At 47.8% G+C, this 27328-nt stretch overlaps 1 protein-coding gene across 2 annotated transcripts in view; it reads right to left on the bottom strand.

The window, feature by feature from the left end:
• The window catches only part of LOC144721532 (slit homolog 2 protein-like), a 188185-nt gene extending 162333 nt beyond the window's left edge, over window positions 1-25852 (bottom strand). For both annotated transcript variants that reach the window (XM_078599210.1, XM_078599211.1), the window contains exons 1-4: window positions 25378-25852; window positions 13028-13099; window positions 12218-12289; window positions 1452-1523 (exon numbers count right to left, since the gene is read on the bottom strand). In XM_078599210.1, coding sequence (XP_078455336.1) covers window positions 1452-1523; window positions 12218-12289; window positions 13028-13099; window positions 25378-25565 — 404 coding nt within the window. In that variant the 5' untranslated portion in view covers window positions 25566-25852. The remainder of the gene's footprint in view (window positions 1-1451; window positions 1524-12217; window positions 12290-13027; window positions 13100-25377) is intronic.
• Between the last annotated feature and the right edge of the window lie 1476 nt (window positions 25853-27328).

Raw genomic sequence — 27328 nt, 5'->3', positions numbered from 1 at the left:
CACGAACACAAAAAAAGCAAAGCGCACTTATTCCGGCGCACTGCTTCACGTAATTATTGTTCACGCGGCAGATTATTTTTTTCTCCCTCGCTAATTTGAAATCCTCCCATACCAGATGCCCTTTTATAATGGTAATGAATTTGTTTCACACCACCACCACCACACCATTCCCTCAATGATTTATGAATAGATCGCGTTAAAAATGTATGCGAATAATCTAAGCGTAGCGGCGATGTTTTTGTTTTTAATCAATGTGCGGGTCCAAGTCTTTTTAGCACGTTCTCTCTTTTTTTGACACTTTATTTTCTCGTTTATTTATATTTCCCAAATCAGCTGCCACAAGTGCATTCCACCCACACCCATACCCCAAATCTTATCTGCATCACCTGGCACTTCTTATCAGCATTGGCATTGGGTTGCATGTTTGCCAAGCCTGTCCAATGGCCTCTTTGGCTCGAGATGGGCCTATCAGATAGCGGGAGATGGATTGGTGAGCAAACAGCCCAACGGCCCGATAAGCTAAAAATACCCTTCAAGTTACCCGCAGATCTATTGGAAGCGTTAACTTGCCGCATGGCATCGTTCGAGGCCGCAGACCATCACCCCCCTCCGGCGACCACCTCGCTCTTAATCCTCGCCAAGACGATTCGCCCGGTGAGAGGGCCCTCCTTCCCTGCACGAACCAGTCGCCACCACCACCACCACCGCCGCCGCCGCCTTTAAATCGGATTTAATAGACTTCCGACTCCCGGAGGCAGGAATACAGTTTCAATGGAGAACCCCGCAGGGAGTTGGAGCTCCGCTACGCAAACTGCGCCAGCCTCGCGAGCGCAAAGGTGCGCACGGACGGGCGGGCGGGCGGGCGTGAGCGAAGTGACGGTAAATCCGCGGGCGCACTTGGCAGAGAGGTGGCACGAGTTGAAGAGCGCGGGGGGAGGAGGGGGGGGGGGTGGCACGGGTGCGGTGTCGCTGCCAACGCGTTGGGTCGGCGAGCGCTAAAACAGCGCGACGCTTGCGTCCGCCACGAGAAATCGTGGCGGCAATTCAAGAGGGACACGTAGGAGGCGTTGTGCATGCCGCGCGCGATGCTCAACAGATGACAGACTTGGAGTTGGTCGCGGACGTGACCTCCGACGCACCCCGTGTTGAATGCAGTGGCGCAGCGTGGGTTGGCATTGGGCCCTGGTGCTATGAGGAATGAAATGGGGGGGGGGGGGCGGTGTTTTGAGCATCATACTCCCCCCCCCACTCCGCTCGATACCTCTTCATAGCCCAGTGCCTGGGCCCCTTTTGACCTGTAGGCACCTATGGCGCAATTGCACTGCCTGCACACTCTCCGACGCTCGATGGCGGTGGTGTGTGTGCGTGTACGCGTGCTGAACTTCTCTCGCGCCGTACGTAGTGAACCGTGCTAATGGGAGTTGAGAAAGAATAAAGGTGGCTGTACTCACAGTCGGGCGAGTTTCGGCGTCCCCAGGAAGAGCAGCTCGGGGAGGAGAGGGAGGCGGTTCCTGTTCAAGCGCCTGGCCGACGACAACCACCACAAGGGAGATGGGGGAGAGAAGTCGCGCGCTTTTTTGAATCGTGCAAAGCATCCAGACTCAAGTGCACCTCAAGATGCCCCGTGAGGGAAATCATGTCAACATAAGCAAGGCACGTAGAGAAACAACACACCTCACCAGGGCCGGCCCGAGGCATAAGCGAACTAAGCGGCTGCTTGGGGCCCCCTGGCCACCAGGGGGCCCCCGAATCGTTTTTTTTTTTACAATTAAATAACTTAAACAAGTGATATAAATGAATTAATGAATGAATGAATAAATGATTCAAGACAAGAAAATTCTGTCGACAACTGCTGCTTTGTCACGGCTCACGGATGTCACGGCTCATTGACAATTCGCGTGGGCGCGGGCGCGGGCGCGGGCAGGTGCGCGCAATTGTACGTCACGATAATAAATACGCCTAAGCCATGTCACAAAAAAGGACGTATCCCTCTGGTGCCGAAAAAAGAAAAAAGAAAAGGACCGAGGAGGAGAAAAAAGAGCGAGATAAAGGTATGTTTGCATTATTATTTACAGTATGTTTTGTGCAGCAGCAGCACAAATTGTGCTCACGTCACTTGAGGAAGCAGCTAGCTAGTCATGACTCATGATATTTTTATAAGCCATAAAAGTGGTAATATAACGCACCAGAGCTAAATCCCCGCCACAACAGTGAAATGTTATTAATATACATTTATCTAGGTAGTAGGTGTGTATTTCACGTTGATAGATATCGGTTTAAGTTGGAGAAAACAGCGATGACAAGCTTAGCTAGCATTGCTGTTTGTGTTGAAGTGAATATTCCAGCTTCATAGGCAAAGCACGTGCGGTCTCTGCTTTAAGATCTTTGGCAAGCGATGGTATTGATCTTTATGAGAAAATATACCAAAGCCATGTTAGGTGGGGAGACTTCTGTAATGAAAATAGACTTCAATTTTATTAATATGGTTAATAAAAGGTCCGGAGGGAACAATGTGAGCTTCTTGGGGAAAAACTCTCTTGTGGAGAGGAGGCTGATATTGATGGTAGCGCACTGGCAGTAGAGATAGAGAGTCTTCCTGAACTTCCCCAAACTATGATGACTGCCTTTGAGCTTCTCACATACCTCTCACAAAATGAGATGTGTGAGCTTTACCCAAATCTTTGGGTAGCTCTCAGGATAGCCTGCACTCTGCCTGTGTCAGTTGCCTCAGCAGAGAGGAGCTTTTCCAAGCTCAAATTGATAAAAACATATTTGAGATCATCAATGGCCCAGGAAAGACTAAGTGGACTTGCAGTCATTAGTATTAATAACAAAGTTGGCCAAGCAATACCATACAATGATGTCATTAGTGACTTTGCCTCCAGAAAAGCTAGGAAGGAACGATTTTGAGGTCATTGTTGTACAGTTGACATTGTTGAACCCTTGCTGTTCTTATGTTTGCTTTCATTATTTAAGTATCTTTTTTTTTGTAACATTCTATTTTTGATTAGATTAATGTTTGTCTATTTTGGTTTTATTTAAAAGATTGCACATTTAATGCACATTTGCAAATAATTTATTTAATATGTTTTTTGTGACCGTTTGTATTCAGAAGTTTTAATAAAAGAGTGAAGTATTTTAAGTGTTGTTTTTATTTTTTATTAATACATAACCTCACTGTATTCGTTTATAATATTCGCTATAACATTATAGTGTGACATTTGTGTCAATAATCTTCTAGCACAGATGAGTCTGCGTGGTGGGAGGGGGGCCCCCAAATCAAATTCTGCTTAGGGCCCCCAAGAGGCTCGGGCCGGCACTGCACCTCACCTGATGACGGACGCTTGTGTTGCGACCGAAACGTCGTGTTCTTTTATTATTAATGTTTTCTACCCACGTGACTTTACCGAAAGAACCAGAGGGTATGAATTCCTGCGGTCACGAAAGCTTCGAATCGAGATGAAAAACAACATACGTAAATTTCGATTTAAAGCTTTCGTGACTGCAGCGATTCATCTTCTAGGTTCTGTCGGTAAAGTCAAGTAGAATGGAAATAAAATAATAATAAAAAAATAAAAACGTAATAAAATAATTCTCACGACGTTTCGGCCACAACGCAAGCATTCTACGTGACTTTACCGAAAGAACCAAGAAGAAGAACAACACACGCGTGAGGACAAATGGAGCCGTGGTGGGTGCAGCATAAGCTGTCTCAAAAGGCGGCATCCCCCCCCCCCCCTCTTAAACATGGCGCCTAAAACTATAAAGACGTCAAAATCTGAGACAATTACGATCTAGATACAACACAAAGAATTTTGTATGTGTGTATTTATACAAAGGACAGTCACGCAAACCCCATGAGCGGAATGACGTTGGGAGGGCTTTATTTAGTAGCAGATTAACAAACTGCTACAAGTTTATATATTTCAAGTGCACATATAAAAACAAAAATCCCCCGTATAGCCTTTACCGACTGTTGGGACGAGTGCTGTTCGCGAGCACCTATGAAGGCCGGCACGGTACACGAGGGGGTGGGTGGCTAGCACCACGCCCGACCGCCTTTGTCTCCCCAGTGGCGATGTTTTTACACATCGCACCAGGTACTCATTTGAGGCTGCGTCGACCTAGGAGAGGCCCAGGACCGGTTCAGATAATCGTCACTGATAGTGGCTATGAGCGGGAATCGAACCTGGAGACTCGAGCAGCACGCTAACCGCCGCACCACCGCTCCCCACATATATACACACACATTCATACTCTACATAGAATACATTACAGTACCTAGTTCAAAATAAATAAGCGTCCTTTTTACGGTGTCGCGAAATCCATTGCTGTACAGTACTTCTATGCTCCCACGTATACGCTCCCCGCCTCCACCAAATCCACACTGAGCGGTGTGGTGACCTCTGGTCAAATAACCAAACGTGAAGCGCAGGGCGTGGCAAGGGCCTCATCCTCACAGCTTTGCTGTCCACGTGGGTGTGCGATACAACCAAAGACCCCCCCCTCCCGCAATGATTGCTAAACGTCTCCTCTAAAGAAGGTCCTGCACTGGGATGTTTGGTCAATTACATACACAAATCGACACAGATAATAAATAGGTTTGTCTATAATAGTAGGTTTTTACCCTTTTAACTGGTACAAAACTGACACCTTTATTCAAGGTGTCAGTTTTGTACCAGTTAAAAGGGTAAAAACCTACTATTATATTTTGCCACTGGTAAAAGAGATCTCATAGGTTTGTCTATAAACAGTCAAATTTGCTTTTGGAGGTTTCACAAGAAAAACACGCAAGTAAAAAACAAGCACGGTAACTCTAGATTTGAAGCTTTCGTGACTGCAAGGATTTATATTCATGGGTTTTTTCGGTAAAGTCACGTAGGTAAAAAATTAAAATTAATAAAAGTAAAATAAAAAAAATCACGACGTTTCGGAGGCAACACAAGCTTCCGTCTTCAGGTGGAACCGTCACAGCACGATAGCTGTATCAAGTGAGAGAAATACCAATAAAACAGTATTTCTATATATACTGGTTGAGGGTGGGAGGAGCCAAGGTAGGCCCTGAATATTTTTTTAATATGTATATTTTTTTTAAACCCACACACTCTTCGAAGCAGCACGTTAACGAGGCTGTAACGGCTGCGCTAATTTTATCCCCGGAGGCAATGTGCTTTAAAAAAAAGAAAGTTTGCTAATGGCAGCGAAACGAGGCGAGGCGGCGAGATTAATTACGCTCACTTCTCCACCGCCGTTGGATGTTGATTCATCCGAGCATCTCTCCTGCGATCCAATCTGCGTCACAGTTACACCACCAATACGCCGAGCCTGATGGGTTCTTTTACTAGAAATCCCTCCACCATCCGGTCGTGTCAGGGGGAAAAAAAGCAGTCGCAGTCTTGAAGTACAATGTGACAAAAAAAGCACAACTCCCCAGAAGCCCCTGTTCCACAAATTCGCTATTTATGGAAACTGAACGCGGTTAAAATTCACTTTATGCACGTATATATAAAAAAAGGAAACTTTAACAGTTCAACAATTCAAGATGAGCAGCCGGGAATACATAAATAAGGAGCACTGCGCAGGAAAACTAAACTACGTAAACTATTGTTTATTTTACCAGGTAAGGCCCACTGAGCTATGTCGCTCTTTTTCAGAAGCGACCTGTCCACAAATGATAACCCAAAGAATCGCTCATCACGTGGACATGTATAGCAGTCAAATACTCTAAACGCGTGTTTCTAAATGTGAAGGGAAAAAACCAGAGGACCCGGAGAAAATTCCATGCAACCACGGGAAGAGAAACATAAGAACTCCAAATTATACAGCCGTCAAGGTTGGGATTGAACCCACGACCTCTTGTATACTAGGCGAGGTAGTTGACACATCTCGCACCCGACATATTTGCAGGTGCAAATTATCTCCGAAGCTAAGCAGGACTTTTGAGTCTGGCTCACGCTTGGATGGATGGGCAAACGGGAGACCACCGTGCACAAAACAGGTTGCTATTGGCTGCTGGGGGGCGATGTTATTAGCAGAGAGCAAGGCGGCAACATCCATTGTTGTCCTCTACCGGCACTCAATGAGGCTTTTCATGGGTAAATGCAATGCAAAATAAATACTTTACAACCCTTTGTCAATGCACTGGCAGATGAAGAAAGGGGGCCAGTAATGTTACTTACAATCACATGATTAATGACACAATACCCGTTGTAAAATAGCACTGATGCCACGCCTTGGCCGGCGCTCTGCTTATTGCAACATGCGTTGCCTATTCCTGTGATGTTATCGCCAAGTCACGTGGTCTTGCATTGCCCAGTAAGCTGTGGATATAAGCCTTTATTGGCAAAGAATACTAACCGACCCTAACTGGTGTGCAGACAAATGGTGCAGGAAATAAAATGTCGACGCCACGGATGATTTAGGAAATTGACTTTTCGCTCAAATACAAACTAGACCTCTCATCGTGTGACTTTGGCATTTGTTTTATGTCAAATTCAATGAATTTTCTTGAAGATTTCAAGAAGCATAATTGTTGACCTTTGTGCAACGGTAACATCCCGGCCGCAGGGCGTACTATCGAGCGTGCTTCTGCCAAGAGCGTGCATTGCAAGTTCAAATATTCGATCGAGGAATACATCCACAGGTTCGCTATTGCTTTGTCAAGTACTCTCATGGTTTTTTTGCAAAATGATGAAAACTGTCACAATATCATATCAATAAAGAGTGCTTCAGATATCAACAAAGCTTTGTTGATACTACAATCCTTCGTCAATACACTGCTGCATTAAGGTATCCCCCCACGCCATGTCAATTAATGGGATTGCATGACCATACCTAACCACGCTAAACAGTGTGGGCTGGTGAAGCCAAGGGGGTGGGGGCGGAGGGGGGTGAAGCATCAAACCCAGATTGTCAGGTTCAGAGTGCGATGCACTAACCACTGCACTGCAGCCAGCCCCCCCCCCCGTGCCCCCCATCGATATGCCAGGTGTTGATACCCAACGCGACCCGTCCTAGGAGGCAGCTGGCTCACAATTATCGAGTTGCAATTTCAAATCCTGGATAGGGGTTGACTCAGCCCATCATCCGCGCATCCTGGCATAGGTATGTGGAACTTCCACCGCTGTAAATAGGAGATGAGCACCAATGCCTCAATGCCTCAACGCTCGTTTGAGCAGCAGGAGATCACTTTGACTCTGCTGATGCGGCTACGGCCAAGCGTCATCGCGACGTTAACAATCTTTGGCAGCGGTACTAGAAGCAGCAGCCACTTGGATGAGCGCTGTGGTCGCATCATCTTCTGCCGCGCGCGGGAGGCTTGTTATTTTTGCGCTCACAATCATGCAACAAAAACAACGATAAATCGGTACGCCACGCCAATTTTTCCGCAAAATGTGGAGCAGCGCTGAACCGAAAACCACGTTCCAAAAAAAGAGGGCCCTTGCTGTGCTCGTCAAAGCCCCCTTCTGTCTCGCCGTGACAAAAACGGAACGTGCTTGTGCCCCGCAAACAATCGGACGCTGCGTCCTCGCATCAGACGGACATCAGGAGATCCCACGGGCGGCTAGCGCGAGTGACGTTTATATTTGTTGACACCAATTTCTGGAAATTGCAACAACAAAAACTCGTCCAGCGAAAATGTAAAATTGTTGATGGCGGAGCCGTGGCCAAGTTCGAGACGCTCGATCTACCGGCACCGATGTTGCACCCACAGGAGACGTCCACATCTCACGTAGGCAAGGACGTCTGTTCGATTGGCAGCGCATCGGCCCTCATGGAGACCAACCCTCAATCCATAACCTAGATCCATTCAGTGTTCCATTCAAGTAACTGTAATCGTCAAGCCTGATTTTATTTTGTTGCACGTAAAAAAAATTCGCACCATACCTAGCCAACCATGCTAATCGGAGGTGCGGGGGAAGGACAACAAAGAAAAAACGAAAAGCAATTCTAAAGAAACGAGTTTTCAATGGAGATTCGTTTGTTTCAGTGCTCCGTGATTTGTGGATATTTATAAGCCACTGCGGCTTTGTTGCCTTACGTAGCCGTGTGTGCGGTGTGATTCCCAATCGCGACTTGCTTCAATAACGCACCACCATCTCATCGCTGTGGTCATGCGCATGCCCCACTTTTCCAAATAGTATCTTAAGATATAGCTCCATTGAGACGCTATATGAATCGCAATTGGATTGTATCATATGTGAATGGACAATGTTAATGCTGCCAATACGGTACTTCTAAGCTTGAGTGTTTGGAAAGGATACAATTTTTTTACATCTATTTACCAGTGACTTTCATGTGAACATGATAACCTAATAACATATATGCTTACATATTATTTGGGTCTTTCCGGTAAAGTCATGTCGATAGAACAATGAACGAATAAAATTGAAGTGAAATTCTTATATTTTTATTCACTTTATTTTAATCTTTATTATTTTATTGTTCTATCTCCGTGACTTTGCCGAAAGACCCAAAGAATATGAATTCCTGCAGTCACGAAAGCTTCAAGTCAACATTTATGCTTACAATTAATGTGAATCATAAACACTTGTGGACAGCTGCAGAATGTCAGACAGGGCTACGTCTTCGTGTCTCAACAATAATGGGTCTCACAAAGATGCCGATGACGCTTCTCCAACCACAGTAATTACATCTCCAGATGTTTCAACGGCAAACTCATGAAAGATGTTTAATTCCTGCCGGTCCACGTGCCAGTTTCCTCGGGTAAACTGCTCAGGAGGTCCCCAACAAAGCGTCCGCTTGTCCTGCAGCAAAGAAATATCGCTCGGTTGCCACTCTAACTGCTGCAAGGCCTAAGCCCCTCTGCACGAAGAGGGATTAAAAGGTATCACGATTGGCTGTCAAAACGTCCGGAGATGGACGTTTGGAGAAGCATGATGATCATCATCATCATCATCATCTTGGTGAGATATTTCCTTCCCCATAATTGTTCGGATAATTATTTAATTCCGGGTCACATCTTGGTCACGTGACGTAGATTTGGGCAACTGTGCAGCGTAATTACTCTCCATAGAGGCCACCTCAAGCAGTGTCAACAGCAAATCCGTCTTGCCATTGTTTTGGGTCTTTGCGCAGCTTGACCCCAGGATATTGCCGCTGAGCTGCGACGCGGCCCCGTGGGCATGGTGCCCCGTGTATTTAATGGCCGTTTGGGCCACAGGGAATGGAGGAGGTGAACACAGGACCTCGGTGCGAGAGCAGCCCGCGGAACTTCTGAGCCAGCGTTTCTCAACTGCAGTCGGTTCAATCGTGACCCACCCACGCTAGGCAATATTGGTGAAGCTAAGAAGGTGGATTGTGGTGTAAGGTTGTCTGTGAGGACTGGCGTTGAGAAACATTGCCTTCAGCGATTCCACTGGCATCTCCGAGACAAATGTATACATCCACCGTAGAAAAACAATCGGGATTAAATTAAGGGACGGAATAAATAAATTATAAAAATCAGGTAAAAATGTTCTTCTCGCCCAATTGCAAACTAGCATGACTAACCACAATAAAAAAAAATTCACGAGTATCATAGAGGGCACAAGAGCGGCTTAATTGCAAAGGCTAAATTATAACGGAGGAAATTGCGGCTCAAGGTTAATGACAGCCTGCGCGGCACAGCTTTGTGACTACGCGGCCACCACCGCCGCTCTGCTCACCGCTCGTCGTGCGGCAAAGCGCGCAGCCCGAGCAGAGCCCCCAGCAGAGTCCGTTTACGACAGCTCGGAGGGTAATAGGGACTCGGCGCCACACCGTCACGGACACCGCTCCAATCTAGGCCCTCCATGTAGAAAATAACATAGAATAGATAACTTCCAGCTGGATGAAGTTCTCACACCGTGCTGTGTCGGTAATGGGAGTTGTTGGGCCATACTTCACCATGCCGGTCAGAGTGAGCTTGCGAACTTGGTGGGGGAGGGGGTACAGACACCCAGGATTGGTTTAGATGTCACCCACGTACTGATGTTAGCCGCGGCTGGAAAACGAATTCAAGTCGCTCGAGTTAACAACATAGTGCGAGAACCATTGCACCACCTCTCCCGCGCCCTACCTTCGATGTAGGTAAAGGTGCAGCCCTGCCATTACTGGCTCACACCACTGCTCACGAAAATGCCTCCACCAGAGGGAGCTATACAGCCTCTATTTAGAAGGTATTTTGGCCTACTCTTCCATGCTAGCGTAACATATTAGATTAGTCTTCTTGGTTCTTTCGGTAAAGTCACGTAGAATGGAAATAATAAAAAAATAAAACATAATAAAATAATTCTCACGACGTTTCGGCCACAACGCAAGCAGCCGTCCTCAGGTGAAGAACAGGTCTGTCATTCAGACGCTGTCTTTCTGACAGACCTGTTCTTCACCTGAGGACGGCTGCTTGCGTTGTGGCCGAAACGTCGTGAGAATTATTTTATTATGTTTTATTTTTATTATTTTATTATTTCCATTCTACATGACTTTACCGAAAGAACCAAGAAGATGAATCCCTGCAGTCACGAAAGCTTTAAATCGAAATATTAGATTAGATGGCAGCACCCGCACTTTTCTCTCCGTGCACGAGAACCAATTATCATGACTTAAAGCTTTCGTGACTGCAGGAATTATCATGCGCACTGCTTCTTGTAGCACGAAGCATCTAAGGGTTGATTCAGGGCTAGGTTGTCACAGTGATGAAAATTCAAATTCATCGGATATATTTTTCTGAAATCGTCTTTCCAAAGCCAAACAATGTTGCAGATCAAAAAAAAAACCGATTGTTTTTTAGCCATTTCATTGAGATGTCAATCGGGTCTCCAGCGTGTACAGAGCGGAGTTTGTCGACTTCCATTAGCAGGGGCCATCCAGCCAGTAGCTTCAACTAACAAATGCGTGTCGCATGATTTGCGGAAAAAAAAATCCATAAAAAGAAAAAACACCCCGACATTCTCACAACGGAGTTTAATATCTGCCAAAGATATCCCACGTACGAAAATACTGCTTCGTGAGTGGCTGCAATTGAGAAACTATGCCGGTGTAGTCCCTGCATCCCTGACGATCGGCGCAGACCGTGGCTCTCACCGCACCACCGGTAATTGAAATTGAGCTGGGAGGGCTCAAGAGCCGGGGCCGACGCAAAGACGCCCTGTAAAGCGAGCTCCACGCACGTGACCGCTCCAGGAGTTTGGGTTGAGCCCCGGCACAAACAACGGCGGACACCCCTTGCTGTGCTGACAATTGTCGTGTGCGTGTTTCTACAATTGCATAACAAGTACATTTAGCATTTGTGCCACTCGTAATAGAACACACGTGCTGTCGTGAAGGTGTCAGAGATTATGTGTGTTCCCCCCCACCCTCTCCCAGAATAATTGCTCCAGAGAGAACAAATGTGCATTCCCGCTCAGAACTGACATTCACGAATATTGGTCCCCTTTCTGAAATATTTGTGCTCCCTCTTATTTTTGAAACGGACTAATCTTTCTTTGCATTACCGTATATCCATGCATTTTCCACTAAATGATTTATTTGAAGACTGGTTGCCCAACTTCTTCATGCAGTGTACGTTGCACAGTTTGCTACATATGGTGCGAAATTAGTTCAACATAAATACAGCATAATTTAACTTTTTCATACAATGACTTTGGTCCGAAGTTAGTCCAAACTTAACTCAGTTACTAACTCTTGATTTAAAGCTTTCGTGACTGCAGGGATTCATAATCTTGGTTCTTTCGGTAAAGTCACGTAGAAGGGAAATAATACAATAATATTAATATAAACAATAAAAATTATCACGACGTTTCGACTGCAACACAAGCAATCATCATCATTATTTCCCTTCTACGTGACTTTACCGAAAGAACCAAGAATATCAGTTACTAACCTTAAACCAAATTCCTTTTCAAGAGATATATATACAAGTTAGATAAGAGAGGAATGAATAACAGACTTGCATGTAGGGGGCAATGAATGCATGCTGGTAGGAACAAATACTTATAATCATTAGCCTGGGAATTATTTATCTTCACGAATTAATCATATTAATGACAATCAGGGAAAACAAGTGCAACTTTCAGGGGCCTAATTGTTCACTGAATATTTTCAAGATCGCTAGTAGGTGTCACGTGGCTAGCAGGTGTCACGTGGCTCGTAGCTAGTAGTCACAGTCATAGCGAGAGGTACATTGGATGTTGTGTGCCGGGCACGGAAATATTTTTTTCTCGGGCGATGTACTCACAGTCGCTCGAGCTCCTTCAGGTCCTGGAAGGCGCCGCGTTCAATCGCGACGATGTGATTTTCCATCAGCTGCCTGTGAACGAGCAGGCGGGCGAGAAAAAAAACACGCAAGGATCAGCTGCGCGAAGACGACAGGGCGGTGGAAGAGAGAACTACCATCGTGAGGTTCACCGTTCATGAATGACCGCGGTCAATTTTAAACTATCTGGCACAACGCTAGAGAACTACCATAGCCAGGTTCACCGTCAGCAAACAACTGCGGTCAACACTCCACTATCTGGCACAACGCTAGAGAACTACCATAGCCAGGTTCACCGTCAGCAAACAACTGCGGTCAACACTCCACTATCTGGCGCAACGTTGGCGGAAGGATAGCGGCCCCCAGAATAAAACAAAAACATGGATAAGGCAAAACACGTGAAGATTATTTGGATAAAAAAAAAATATTGTTTGTCTAGGTCGGAGATCAGAAAAACATTTACACACCCGGCAAACCACGTCCATTATCGTACTCACTTTGACTGTCACTACCCGTCTGCATGCCTATTAGTCGTGTGCCCGCTCCATCGACCCAGAAAATATTCTCAAGCCCTGCACACCACGTTCAGTATACCTTTCTTGCCATGGCTACGGCTCACATTCGCGTGTGCCTACTACACAGCATTCTAGCCGGTGACCCGGGGAATATATTTCCGTTGGAAATGAAAATTTTCGGTGGTGGTAATTGCAATCGGGGGGGGGGGGGGGGGGGATTCGACAATGGGGGGTCGATCTCGTATCGCGAGCGGTAGGTGGGCGAGAGGGCTCTTACAGAACGCGTAGTTGGCGCAGTCCTCCGAAGTCCGCCTTGCTGATGCGCGTGATGTTATTCCCATTGAGGTCGCTGTGAACAACAAAACACGAGCGCACGGCGATGAGCGGCCTTCATCTGACCCTGCGAGACTCCGAGCCCACGGCAACACAGCCAGGCGCATGGATTGGTATGCAGCGCAATAGCAGAGAACCACCTGTACACACAAAGACAAAGGTCTCCTGTATCACTTTTAATAGACTGTTGGGGCAAGTGCTGTTAGCGAACACTTATGAAGGCCGGCACGGTAAACTAGGGGGTGGGTAGTCAGCACCACACCCGGCTGCCTTTGTCTCCCCGGTGGCGATGATTACACACCGCACCAGGTACTCATTTGAGGCTGAGTCGAGCTAGGCGGGGCCCGGGACAGGTTCAGATAATCGTCACTGGTGTTGGCCGTGAGCGGGAACCGAACTCGGGTTGCTGGGTTCGTAGCGCAGTGCGCTACCCGCTACACTACCCATACGCACTCCCACATACAAATATATACACACACACGCAAAAATACACACACATCATACACACAGAGGTGCACCCAGGGAAAGACACAAGGGCAATTAGGTGGCAGTTGTTTGTCAGACTACGTTTGAGATTTTACATCATTGTAAACGTGTAAATGTATAATGATTGAACGTAGATGTAATTTAAGATAGTTTTAATGTTATACAAATAAAAAATATTTGCAATTACTGTTATTCATATTCTTGGTTCTTTCGGTAAAGTCACGTAGAAGGGAAATAATAAATAATAAAAATAAACAATAAAATTCTGACGCCGTTTCGATTGCAACACAAGCAATCATCATCAGTTGTGAAAACCACAGCACACCTGATGATGATTGCTTGTGTTGCAATCGAAACGTCGTGAGAATTTTATTGTAAAATTGTTATTATTTTAAACGCATCCCCCGAAGATGCCCTGGACCGAGCCAAATGGAGAAGACAATGCCGAAAAGCGGACCCTGTGCCACAGCGGGAAAAACGCTAGGAAGAAGAGTTATTATTTTATTATTTCCCTTCTACGTGACTTTACCGAAAGAACCAATAATATGAATCCCTGCAGTCACAAAAGCTTTAAATCAAAATTACTGTCATTGTTTGGTAGAAGCACATTTTGAATGCTACAAATCGATTAGCTGGGTATGCCGCTGCACACATGAGCCCCGTCCGATCCTGTTGGACATCTATGAAGAAAGAGCTTCATAGCTCATCGGATTCCTCCAGTATAAATACACATTCTGATTCTGATTCTCCCCCCAACGAGCCAACCGACAAGCCAGTGTGCGGGGAGCCATTAGTTCAATTCCCGCCACAGCCATTGTGGGAGACATTGTGATTAACTCAGAACGCGATCGGCTGTGAACTAGTTGGCGATCAACAAAATGTATTACCTGACATCATTTAGTATAAATCTTGGCCCTAATCGCGGACAATATAAAAAAAAAACCGCGATTACAAAGTTTGTCCAGCAGAAGAGATAATGCATCTCAATTGGATCTCGCCTGATTGAAAGGGCATCGATTCGCTGTGTGTGCATTCTACGGAGCGTGCACGATGTCCCAGGTACCTCCAGGTTATCTAGCTCCGCGATTGGTCTATCCACGTTTTGCGACTGTTGATACGGGTAACAAAATGACACAGGACAAGTAGAATGTCGCAAAGAATGTCGCGTAAGATTACGCCGGATATTTTTTTGAAACATGCCTGCAATTTGTGAAAATTTGAGGACTCACCAGAGGGGTTTACGAAACAATTAATGCAAAGACATATGGAATTGAGCAATATCAGATTCCCCAGAGAGTGAGCTGAACTTTACATTACGTTATGAATGAGTAGAATTGAAAAAGATCCATTTCATATATAAATAGCTGCAGTTACACTCATAAATAAAATACTTGTGGCTTCTATATTTCTTATGTAATTGTCTTGCATGTCATACATCATTCACCAGTGTAACAGCACCCAAGTGGTAAAATCTGTAACAAGACACAGGATCGTCAACTATTGTCGTAAATCGAATACAATGGTTGTGAAATTTTACAGTTTAAGTCAGCTTCAACCCTGCCCCCCCCCCTCACCTGACCCCCTCCCCCCAGCCCCTCATGTTGCTCGTATTTTTCTTCATTTCACAAACACTACTCCCTCAGCTGTCAACTCAAACATGAAGAGGAATGGCAGGAGAGTTTAAACATTTATATAACAAAAAAACACCCCGTAAAATTAGCTTGGTGACAAATTTTATATTTTGGTGTTTTTGACCTAAGCCAAAGGTCATTTGAATTGCACATAGCTCATCATCAATTCCGTAGACTTCTAGTGGCTTCTGGTGACAAATAACCCTTGAGTGACCCGGTACCAGGAGTGAAAGCGCTGCGAATGCCAAACTGACTCATAGCAGAACGCGCAAACTTTATTTACCTTGGGGCAATATTACCCAGTCAATGGCTTTCCTTTTTGTTTTAGTTGCGTTACAACTCTCTGCGTTCATTTTCCCAATGTAACAGAGACCTGGGAACCCTCGGTTACAGCTGCGTAACAGGCCAGCTCCTCCCGCGCAAACTTCCTTTGCATCCTCGTGGGCACAGTAATTCCTCGTTTAATGCGGTAGATGCGTTCCTGAACAGTGTCGCGTTGAGCGAAAAACGCCCTAAGCAAAACAATTTCTCCATAAATTTCGATTTAAAGCTTTCGTGACTGCAGGGATTCATCTTCTTGGTTCTTTCGGTAAAGTCACGTAGAAGGGAAATAATAAAATAATAATTAAACATTATGACATTATTATTTAATTATATTATTTTATTATGTTTTATTATTATTATTTTATTATTTCCCTTCTACGTGACTTTACCGAAAGAACCAAGAAGATGAATTTCTCCATAAATAACATAAAGGTAAAACTCGGCGAGATACGACGCACGCACACGCGTTGAGACGGTGGAACAAATAACGCCGCTGCATTACCGTATCATTCCGCACCTCCAGCGTGGTTGCCTATGTACGGTGGGGAAGCAGTTCAACATACATACGTACGTCCTGTATCATACCGCTCAGCCGTGCAGCTCAAGAAAGTAGTTTGTCGTTTACCGCTCAGAAACCGGGTTATAACGGCGCACGTTCCATGCACCGCTAGAACGAGCCGGCGCGTTCCGCGTTGTAACTTGTGGCCATTCCGCGCTCCCTCACGGAAGAACCGCGTTACAGGAAAGATTCGTTGCACGAACACCACGCGTTAGTCGAGGACTTGCCGTATTTAAAAACCACACGCGGGTAAAAACCCACCTGTGTGGCCTCACCGTTCACGGCCGAATTTACACTCACAAAGCCACGTGGTGGCATGTCTGACCCAACGACGACCCCGTTTAGAGCCCATTATAATAACTTCACCGTGGGCTCTGATTAATATCGGCCTCACATTTACGGTACAACGGAGCGGATATGTGTTTTGAATTTAAAGGCTGCCAAGCTCTGGCGTGAATGTAGATGAAAGGTAAAAGGGTAAAGGTGCAGTCCTGCAATTGTTTGCTCACACCACTGCTGCTGTAAGGTGCTGTTGTCATTGGTAGTGCGCGAGGAGCCCCCCCTCTCGAGATGATTTTGGCCTACTCTTCCTCACTGGTCGGAAATCTTGGGAAGGCGCGCGAGTATCCACACTTCTCCCCACCGCACGCGACTTGCCGCTCGACTAAGTGTGACGTACACATCTTGTATTCTTGAGCATGAATACATATAAATAATATATATGCTTCAAATTAAATAGCGTCCGCTAAACTCCAGGATACCAACAAAAGCAAAGGTGTTAGTGTTCACTTTTGTTGTTAGAAAATCATTATGCACAAACGTTAACGTACATTTTTCTATGTACAGGTCAACAGAAGCAAGGAGAGATGCATTCTTGGGATTGCACTCAGAGACAGAAAGAAGGACACGTGGATTAGAGAACATTCGAAGGCCAAAGACATTATTTTGACTGGTAAGATAAGTAATTGGGCTTGGGCAGGACATGTCATGGCTGGAAGGGATAATGGCGAAAATAAATACTGAGCGACAGTCAAAGGAATAAACCGGTCTAAGGTGACGTCCGCCGTGGATATGAAGCTGAGATCGGCTCGTGTGGATTGTTGCATCGCCGAACCGTGAGGGATAGGTGCGACTTGAGAAGGCATTCATCCAGCAGTAGACTGATCATGGCTGATGATGACAACGACGATGACAGGTCAATGCATCGGGATGCATTCAATTCTGTCAAACGTCATCGCGGTTTCTTTTCTCTCCGAGCGGAAGACGCAGAGCGTGTCAAATTTCGATGGGTTCTCACCTGATTAAATAAAGGGGACCACACATCGATTGATTAAGCAGGAGCGGACGTTTACTTAACGTCAGAAGGGCACGTTGAACAAAGCGGCGCTGGCCACATAAATGCAGACCCGGCAGCTGTCTCGGGTGCACACAAAGTACAACACTGTGCAGACTTAAACACACACACACACACTTTGTCAACGGCTCTAATGAAGCATAGCCTCTCACTCGATGTAACTCGATGTATGTGTACGAATGCATTTCTTGCTACGAACCTGGCGACCCGAGTTCGATTGCCGCTCACGGCCAACGCCGGTGACGATTATCCTAACCGGTCCTGGGCCTCCCCTAGGTCGACTCGGCCTCAAATGAGTACCTGGTACGGTGTGTAAACATCGCCACTGGGGAGACAAAGGCGGCCGGGTGTGGCGCTGGCCACCCACCCCCTCGTGTGTCGTGCCGGCCTTCATAGGTGCTCGCTAACAGCACTTGCCACAATAGTATGTGAAGGCTATACGGGGGATTTTTTTCTTTTGTATTTCTTGCCGCAAATGAACCACAATACGTCGCTGATCTCGTCAAGGAGCATAAACCGTCACCCGAACTCCGGTCATCCTCGCAGCGGCTTCTGGCTAACCGTCGAACAAAAACGACCACAGCATCACGCGCTTTCAAATGCGCTTCTACGGCCGTCTGGAACCTTCTCCCTTCCGATATTAGGAAGCCAATGGAGCCGTGAACTTTGAAATCTAGATTATAACTCATTCCGTTAGAACAGCTGTTTGTGTTTAGCTTGTTGTCCTTCCCCCGCAGCTCCGATTAGCACGGTTGGCTACGTACGGTGCGAAAGAAGTTCAACATACGTACGTACAGTACACGTTGAACCTCTTTCTGACACACACACACAAAATAACGCCAATGCCAACGTGAAGCGTCGAGTGGTGTACACGCAGCATGTACCGAGCCGCTGCGGTTGTGCAGTGTGACGGGAAGTAGGCCTCGCTTTGCCTTAGGTGAGTAGTTAACTTAAGACTCGCATTGCAGAGGAATGCGCATTGTAGCGTCGTTCTATTTCTGGACTACCGTGCGCGCGCACGTCTGCTGTATGTTCATACAATAACCAGAAAAAATTGGCTCAAAATAACTCAAAAGTTTATTTTCGGCGGATGGGAAGTAGTAGGAATTTATTGTGCTTTTATCTTCATCATCATCATCATGATCGAGATGCAGATATGAGAGTTTACATTTCTCGTCACAACGGTGCAAAAATGTAATTACTGTCAGGAATGTTTCCATGAAGTGGCTATAAGCTGCCGCAACATCGTGTGTGATGCCAATTATTCCTGGAGTAAAGAGGTCCCAAACGTCACCGCGTGTTTTGCAAATCCAAGAGGATGCTGCGTACACATCTAATCATAAATTACAACGATACACACAGCCACTTGTCAAATCCACTGATGGGTGAATGAAATCCACGCCGTGTCGTGTTGGTCACGAGGAGTGGTTTGACCATACTTCACCACAGTGGTCACGGGGGTGGGGGCTGGGCGAGGGGGGGGGGGTTTCTGGGGCTTGTTATGGATATCGCTCGCCAATCGGCGGGGTTAGCAGTGGCCACGGAACTGAACTCAGGTCGCTGGGTTCATCGCCTCGTGTGTCAATCATTGCGCCAAAGCTCCCACCCCCCACCCTCCACCACTCTCACATATGCTGTATACACCAAGTTAAATATTTTCACAGTTAATCTATCGTGTCAATATTTAGTGTTCGCCTTTGCCGTGCGAGTGGCAGTGGCGTCGCTCGGTTTGCATCGGCGCTGGTGCCAGCGATGAAAATTGTCCCCCCCCCCTCTCTTCGTAGTCTGCCACCTGGTCCCCTTCTGGTCTGTGCGCCTCGGTGCAGTTGCACCGCCTGCGCACTCAATAGCCTCACCGCCGGGGGGTATATTTACCGCGGTGCGCGCGTCGAGCAATCACGCACTCAATTGGTGTTCCGTTCGCTAAACAAACGGCACGCAAGATATCGCACGTCGGCGTTCGAGATTAATGAATTATCGCGTGACGCGCCGCTAATTTATTTTCGCATTGGAAGGCGCGGGGCGTCGCTCGCGCGCGTGCCAAAGGAATATTGCCAAAAACATAACCGGAGGGCCAGGTTGCCTTCAATGCCGCCCTAAATTATTGCACATTTTGGGTCACGAGTCCCTCGGAGCGTGTAAATGTGTCTGTCTGTGTGTGCGCGCCTGCGCGTGTGTGTGTGTATTGTGGAGGTACCACATGTTTTCTTAATGGGCACTTCGCGGAGCATTAAACCGCCACAATTTACGAAGGAGTCCGCGTTTTTTCTTGGATTCTGTCCACGTGACTGTCACCATCGGTGAAATATGACGAACGGTGACGTCACAGAGCGGGGGTATTTTTTTCCCCCTTCTAAAGGTGAGCGATCACTTTAGATTTTTTTTTTTTAGGGGGTGGTGGGGGGGGTTAACGAGACAGACCTCGTAACTGCCGAGGAAAAGCTTTTGAACGATTCCACACAGGACACTCAATTCGGAGATTACGGATTTGATCCACACTCTGACGGTAAGTTCGTCGGCATTGTAACGCGATCAGGATTTGGCGTTACGTTGGGTTTTGCAAAAGGAAATGAAAATAAAAAGTAAAAACCCACCGGGTAATTGCCTGTTTACGTTTTCAGTGCGTTTCGGGAACAAGTTCCCAGCCGGTGGAGTGAAACGTCGACAACGACACGCGGTACGACCCGACAGGACACACACGAGGGGTGAAACAGCACAACTGCAAAGAAAATAAACGCCACGTCGGAGTAAAATTGTCTGTTGTTTTGCTCGGCCAGACACCGCTAAGATGTGAATGAGAGCCAACGGATTAAAAAATAAAACTATTTGTTATTTTAACTTCAACCAGCAATGTTCAAAGTGTGCAGATTGATGTTGTTATAGAGACGCGCGTGCACACACACACACACGCGCACACGTTCTTAGTAGAGCAATCGTTGCATCTGCTTTATTTACTCATTGATTACCGGCGGTATCCGCGAAATCACGATATCACGGGTAGGTGCGTGGACCAAACGTTCAAGCAAATATCACGGGGCTGTGCGAACAATCCCGAGGGAGAGAGCAAACACGCAGCCACCGTGTGGCCGATCCGAAATGCCACGCGACTGATGTTGTTGCCAATAAATTTAACGAATCTTTTTTTTTTCTGAAACGTTAATCATCCGCTTTAATTGCACCAAAGACAAAGTAATAACAATAACGTTCTCGGTACGCAAAATGCAGAGCATGACGATATTCTGATTGTAAATGTTGTGGATTTGCTCTCCAACACACCGGTGCGCTGTACGAGTCACGAATTGCCATGTTTTGCTTACGTGACAACCCTCACTAGTTGGCTGTGTCGGGTGGCGGCGGCTTTACCGACACATTTATATTTACGCGATCTAACCCCCCCAAAAAAACACATCATGCACATTCTTTGTTATTAACCGAAACCCCACCGAGGCACCGTTATGTCTTCTCGAATGAACAGGAGGAGCCACGGACAAAGAAGTTGACGTAATCAATCTCACCAAAGCCTGGACCAGACTGTTGGGGCAAGTGATGTCAGCGAGCACCTATGAAGGCCGCCACGGTACACGAGGGGGTGGGTGGCCAGCTCCGTGCTCAGCCGCCTTTGTATCCCTGGTGGCGATGTTTACGCATCGCATTCGGTACTCATTTGCGGATGAGACGACCTAGGGGAGGCCCAGGACCGGTTCAGATAATTGTTATTGGAATCGAACTCGAGTCGCCGGGTTTGGAGCACAACGCGCTAACCACCGCGCCACCGCTCACACATACACACACACGAACGCAGACGCCGAAAGAACAATATTGTGCGTATATCACCATTTATTTTGGTCGATGTGTGCCTTGCGGCAATTTATCCCGCACACACGCGGCCCAATGCAGCACCGCGTTGGTTCACAGGGCTATACCAAATAAATGAAACTGAAAAACTGCGTCTCGCGTGAAGCGTGCATTGAGAACTACATCTCGACACTGTAATTGAGTAATTGCGGGCAATTTTCTCAATCACACACACACACATACACACACACAAGGACATCAATGTAAAACACCACGCCCGATGACGGTTAATGCTTGGCACGGAGCACGGGGACTCTGAATGTAAATCCGCGGCACACGTGGCGCTCCAAATGTCAAATTATTTGCTCGCGATGCGGGCGATGTCGTTTCTGCTTGGAATCGTTACGAGCCGCGCACTTATTTTTGTTGTTGTTGTTGTTGGTGTTCGGGTTTCAATGAGCTGCCCTCCACCAAGCGCGCCGGATACGTCCGGAGATCGCCGATGAGCACGATGCGGGCACCGTGAACGCGGGAGCGGTGGCGTAGCGGTCGGAGCTCAAATGCGCAACGAACACGGCGACCCGAGTTCGATTCCCGCTCACGGCCAACGCCGGTGACGATTATCTGAACCGGTCATGGGCCTCCCCCTAGGTCGACTCGGCCTCAAATGAGTACCCGGTGCGGTGTGTAGTAAACATCGCCACTGGGGATACAAAGGCGGCCGGGCGTGGTGCTGGCCACCCACCCACCTCCGTGTGCCATGCCGGACTTCATAGGTGCTACTCGCTAACAGCACTTGCCGCAACAGTCTGTTTAGGCTACACGGGGGATCTTTGTCTTTGCACGCGCGGGGGGTGGTGGTAGATAAAGAGTCGTCATTGCTAGAAACTCCACATTCTAGACCAGGCGTCGGCAACTGAAATAACAACAGGAAGAGCATTTTTTTTCGAATTCGGTAAATAAAACCCTCAATATTTCAAGAGCCGCAATGCACTGTGATTAAGAAAGTGTGGCAGCCCTGTTCTAGATTGTGTTGTGTGGCAGCCCTGCTCTAGATTGTGTTGAGTGACAGCCCTGTTCTAGATTGTAACGTCGGACTGGCACCAGGAGGGGACTGCCCCCCCCACACGCCTCGCATCTGCTGAAGGTTCAGCCCCCCCCCCTCAAAATTCTTACAGTAAAGTCAATACTGTTGTACTCATGAGTCGACGATGATGATGATGACAATTATTTCATGGTGGTGATATAATTTACCAGCTGTATAAAGGTGTATAAATGTTTTTATTCATTTTTACCATTTAATTCGGGCAGGATTTCATTGCCGTGCCCATCAGCCCCCCAGTGTTTTGTATGTCCTCCCCACCTCCCCATATAACAAGGTCACGCGCTGCAGGATTTGTTGTGCTGCTCGTGCGATGCGTCGCTGTGTTCCCGGCACCAGTAAGCAATCAACAAACCCACGTTGCTCGTTTTAAGCGCGTGCGCCGATGAAGAAGGGTCAAATGTCACGGCGTGAATCGGAGTGGCCGTGTGGGGACATCTGCTTGTCGACTGGGACGGGGGGGGGGCACCCCATCGTCGCACTTCGTCTGGTGACATTCACTGTCGCGAACGCAGGCGTGAAACACACGCGTTTTTTTTTTTAAATCCATGTCTACGATGGATTATGCAATGTGTTATTAACATAAACCACATGCACACGTACGCGTACAAGGATAATGCCCATATTTACGATAGTATTTGTACAAGTTTTATTTTACCGGGTAAGGCCCACTGAACTATGTAGATATTTTTCAGAAGCGATTTGGCCACAAATGATAGCTCAACGAAGTGGCTTGTTACTTGGAAATGGAAAGCAGCCAAACACTTGAAAAGCATGTTTCTAAATGTGTAGGGAAAAACCGAAGTGCCTGGAGAAAAATCCACGCGACCGCGACGAGAACATGCAAACTCCAAATATACAGTTATCAGGATCGGGGTCAAACCCACGACCTCCTGTATACCAGGCGAGGCGATTAACAGCTCGCTAGGCAAACATGAGAACCGGGTTTCCTAAACGCCGGTCCCTTGCGACCCACCACGACACGTCTGTCCGCGTTTATCCGTCTTCTCCTCCCCATACAAATACAAATTAACTCGTTCCACGCTGCACGCACCCGATTATTGTTAAGCTCGTCCCACGTGACGCGCTAAGCAATTAACGCTATCTACGTCACGTAAAATACGTGTGTACACACACAAACAGGCACGCACACTGAGATCTCGATCTTAATAACGCGAAAACCCGCCGAATGCTTAGCGTGTACACTTGGGGCGTGTTGACCAATCATCGAACGAGTTAATTTGTATTTGAATGGGGACTAAACTGGCAGACGCGGAATCATGTGGCGTGGTGGGTCGTGAGGACTGCAGCTTGGGAAACCGTGCACTCGACGTTGCACTCACAACATGGCAAACACAACCCGTGCACACTTTGACTCGTGGTACATGACTACTGTGGCGTGTACTGTATACACATACATACACGAGATGAGTACGTGACCCCGCCGAATTGTAATGCAATGTGAGGGCAGGGGATTGTACGTGTGTGTGTGTTTTTTTCCCTCTCTCTAACCTTCGTCGTTTTTTATTTTATAATCGCATCTTCAAGCGCCGGTGTCGCGTTTCAGTGCAACTGTCATTGCGCATTTAAAGGCGACAATAAAACAATCTTCGTGCTGTCGTGGGAGAGGGGGGAGCGCGCTGTTTGTTGTCTACACGAGGCACGACTCCGCTCCATCAATGTACTCAAAGCAAATATGTGTGTTTACATTCAATGCCTCCTCCTCCTCCTGCCCATAAGCAGCTCTACCCCCAAACCATTCCGTTAGAAAGCATTTAAAAGAACCGTACGACAGCATCAGTTAGGCCAACGATGCTCCCTTAATCTGTTCAGAAACGCCAGCGGCCGTAAATAAACAAATACTTACCAAACCCCAACCTCTGCATCTGATAGTATGCCATTAACAATCACGCAGATGATTCGTACGCGATTTGGAAATGATTGAAGTATGATTTTTTTTTTTGCGTTCCACGTTCCAACAAATGTGAGTTAACCACAGCAGCGCGATTAAAGCATATACAACCACGGGTGCGTGTACGGCGCGCTGTCCGATAAACTCTCAACTGGACTTCACTGGCCCGTCATTAAGTCCATTATCAATGAATTACAAAGTCGGCGGCGAGGCAGATTAGATTTGCGACGATTTGGAGCGTTCACTCTGCCTGGACGGAGGACTGCAGCCCGCTCGTTACGCACAAGAGCCGGGCTCGTGCAACAAGAGTTCCACGTCAAGTTTTGAGACTCATCTTTTTGTTTTTAAATCTGGCGTCAAGTGTGTCATTAGAGCGGGCAGTTTTGTCGACTCGTTATAAAGTGACTGTGCGGCTTACGCCAACTGCCATCACGGCTCTCAACTCGTGGCTACGATCGCCGTTTCTCGCCGTCGAGGCGCGCGAGTTAATTTACAACTTTGGGGCAAACACACGCACGGGCGGTCCATTCATTAGACGCGTGGGCTGTCGATGATGACGATGATAATTAGCAGCAACAGGAGGAGTAAGGAGGTGGTGAATCAACAGGCTGATGATGATCATTATGATGATGATAAGATTAAGCGGATGATGATGATGATGATGAGGAGGATAAGATGGAGTGGCGATAAGGGGTTGAAAAGCAGACAGATGAAGATGATTAGACGGATGAAAAGAAGGTGGTTGAGGCAGATGATGATCGACTTTGAAAGAGGTAGGCGAAGGAGAGAGTAAATGTATGTTTAAGAGGAATAGCCAGACGCTGTTGCAGATGTAAATGTTACTGAGAAGGTGGAACGTGAGAGCAATTATCAAGATAATCACAGAAAGAGGAAGAAATGACGGTTAGAAGGACACGGAGGGAGAATTAGATGCGGTGGAAGAGAAATCGGCTGACGACGGCGACGACAATTACAATGATTACGATGCCGGAGCGAACGATGATTAGAACGACGACGAGGATGTTGCGGTAGCAAAGCGTGGCAGAGCACACAATCACGCTCGCTCGCGAGTCTCATCCCGCTTAGACCCCCCCACTCCCCATCACAAACGCGACGTGTCTCTCTACTCACATTCTCTCGGCGTTGCGAGGGATGCCTTTTGGCACGGCGCGGAATCCCAGGTTCTGGCAGTCCACGGTGGTGCCCGTGCAGGTGCAGAGCGCCGGGCACGCGGCCCAGGCGCCGTTCCCGGCCAAGGCGAGGCACAGGAGGCCGGCGGCGGCGGCGAGAAGAGCTACGGGGCGCGTCGCTCCGGGCATCTTCGTGCGCGGTGAACGACGGGCACGGCAGACACGTCCCTGTGTCTACGCTATTCACCACCACCCCCCTCCTCCCCCCTTCAGCAGCACACTCTGGCGTACGTAGGCTCGACTGCGGTTGTTCACAGGGAAGGATTGTGCGGAGGGGGGTGATGGGGAAAGACTAACAAAATGAAATATTTAAAGGCGCACTTTCTAGCGCTGAGAACGGGTGCGTCGCCTTAGCAGTGACGAGCGGCTCCGATGTTGCTTTGCTCTTTTGCGCATTTGATTGATGAGCGAGGGTGGTCGCGTGAAGTACCGAGACCCCCCCGTGCCCCCCCCCCGGCGCCCCCCCCCGGCGTCCCCCCCCCCGCCCCCCCCTTCCGCTCGTGCTGCAATGCTCCGTCCCACGCAGAACACGGGGGCTTTAATGATTCCTCCCGTCAACAATTCAAGATCGATCTCTGCACCGAACCGAGGATCAGTCCTTCCCCCGTTGAAGCTGCCCGTGAATGCTGCGTCTCACGCAAGGAGCCACCACCACCACCCACCGGCTTCGACCGCTCCGCACTTCAGGATGATGATGACGACGATGATGACAGTGATGATGGCGATATGATTATAATCACGACTGCTCCCAACGATACGAATGGCAAAACAACAGCAGCAGCGATAGCACCAAGCGAGCAGAGTCAAGAGCACCCTGAGCCGCCGCAGCCTTCTCCTCGACGTGTGTGTGTGTACGCGTGTGTTTGTATTATTCTATTATTAAAGCGGGCGGCTGCGGTGGTGCACGGCTCTGCGTGCCGCACCAAGGAGTTGTGTTCGCTGTGCTCGGCCATAAACCAATCCCGGGCTCCCTCGCCTCGCTTCGCCCGGCCCATTCATTTCGCCTGTCAGCGAATAGAAAAACGGCCCACGGCTCGCGCTGGGAGGCGGTGGAGTCTCGGGCAGGGAGAGAGAGAGAGGGAGGCAGCAGAGAGCGCGTGGTGTGGGTGCGTGGAGCCTGCGCGCAGGAGTGGGATGGATGGAGGGAGATGGTAATGATGGTAGTGGCGCGGAGTGGTGGTGTGCTGGGGTTAAGAGATGAGTGCTTTGTTTTGTTTTTTTTAAACAACAACAACAACAACACAAAACAACAACACAAAACAACGATTGCTGAGCACAGGAGCAAAACGCCCCAAAGCGCCAAGCGGGCAGCAACAAGCTGCACTCGAAGTTGCTGTGCGATAGATGTCCCTTTGGAGGGGTACGGAGCGAGGCTGTTATAATAGAGGGGGTCATCTCTGGTGTCGTGGGGAAAGGGGTCTCGAAGGTGGGTAGCTGGAGGCGAGGGTCATGGATGGCTGGAATGTTGGGGCGGGGTAAACTGGAGGGAGGTTAAGAGATGTGCACCTCTTCCAAGACCTCTGGTCGGCGTGGAAGAGAAGGTCAAAGACCCCTTCTCTAGAGGGGCTCTCTAGCGCTCCCTTTAAAGGAGGTTCATCCGCCCGCAGTGGCGGTGAGCACGCAATTGCAGGGCTGCACCTTTGCATCCACATTCGGTGTTGTATCAAATGCAATGATACATACACGCAGATTGTGACAGTGTGATGTGATGGGGCGGGAGAGAGGGGGGGCGTCATGGGGTGTGTGTGGGGGGTGGGGGGGATCGATGGATGGAGAGGGGCTGGGTGGTTCTGTTTGGCTGGGGTGGAGGGATAGCCAGGTTAAGAGATGTGTACTGCACAATATCTATTCACTATTTATACTTTGTATTGTCTAGGAATGTTTTTTTTTTA

The sequence above is a fragment of the Lampetra planeri genome, chromosome 12 (assembly GCF_965212315.1).
Source record: "Lampetra planeri chromosome 12, kcLamPlan1.2.h2, whole genome shotgun sequence".
Taxonomy (NCBI): Eukaryota; Metazoa; Chordata; class Hyperoartia; order Petromyzontiformes; family Petromyzontidae; genus Lampetra; species Lampetra planeri.
Note: the sequence above shows the minus strand (reverse complement) of the source record. Positions and strands in the feature narration are given on the sequence as shown.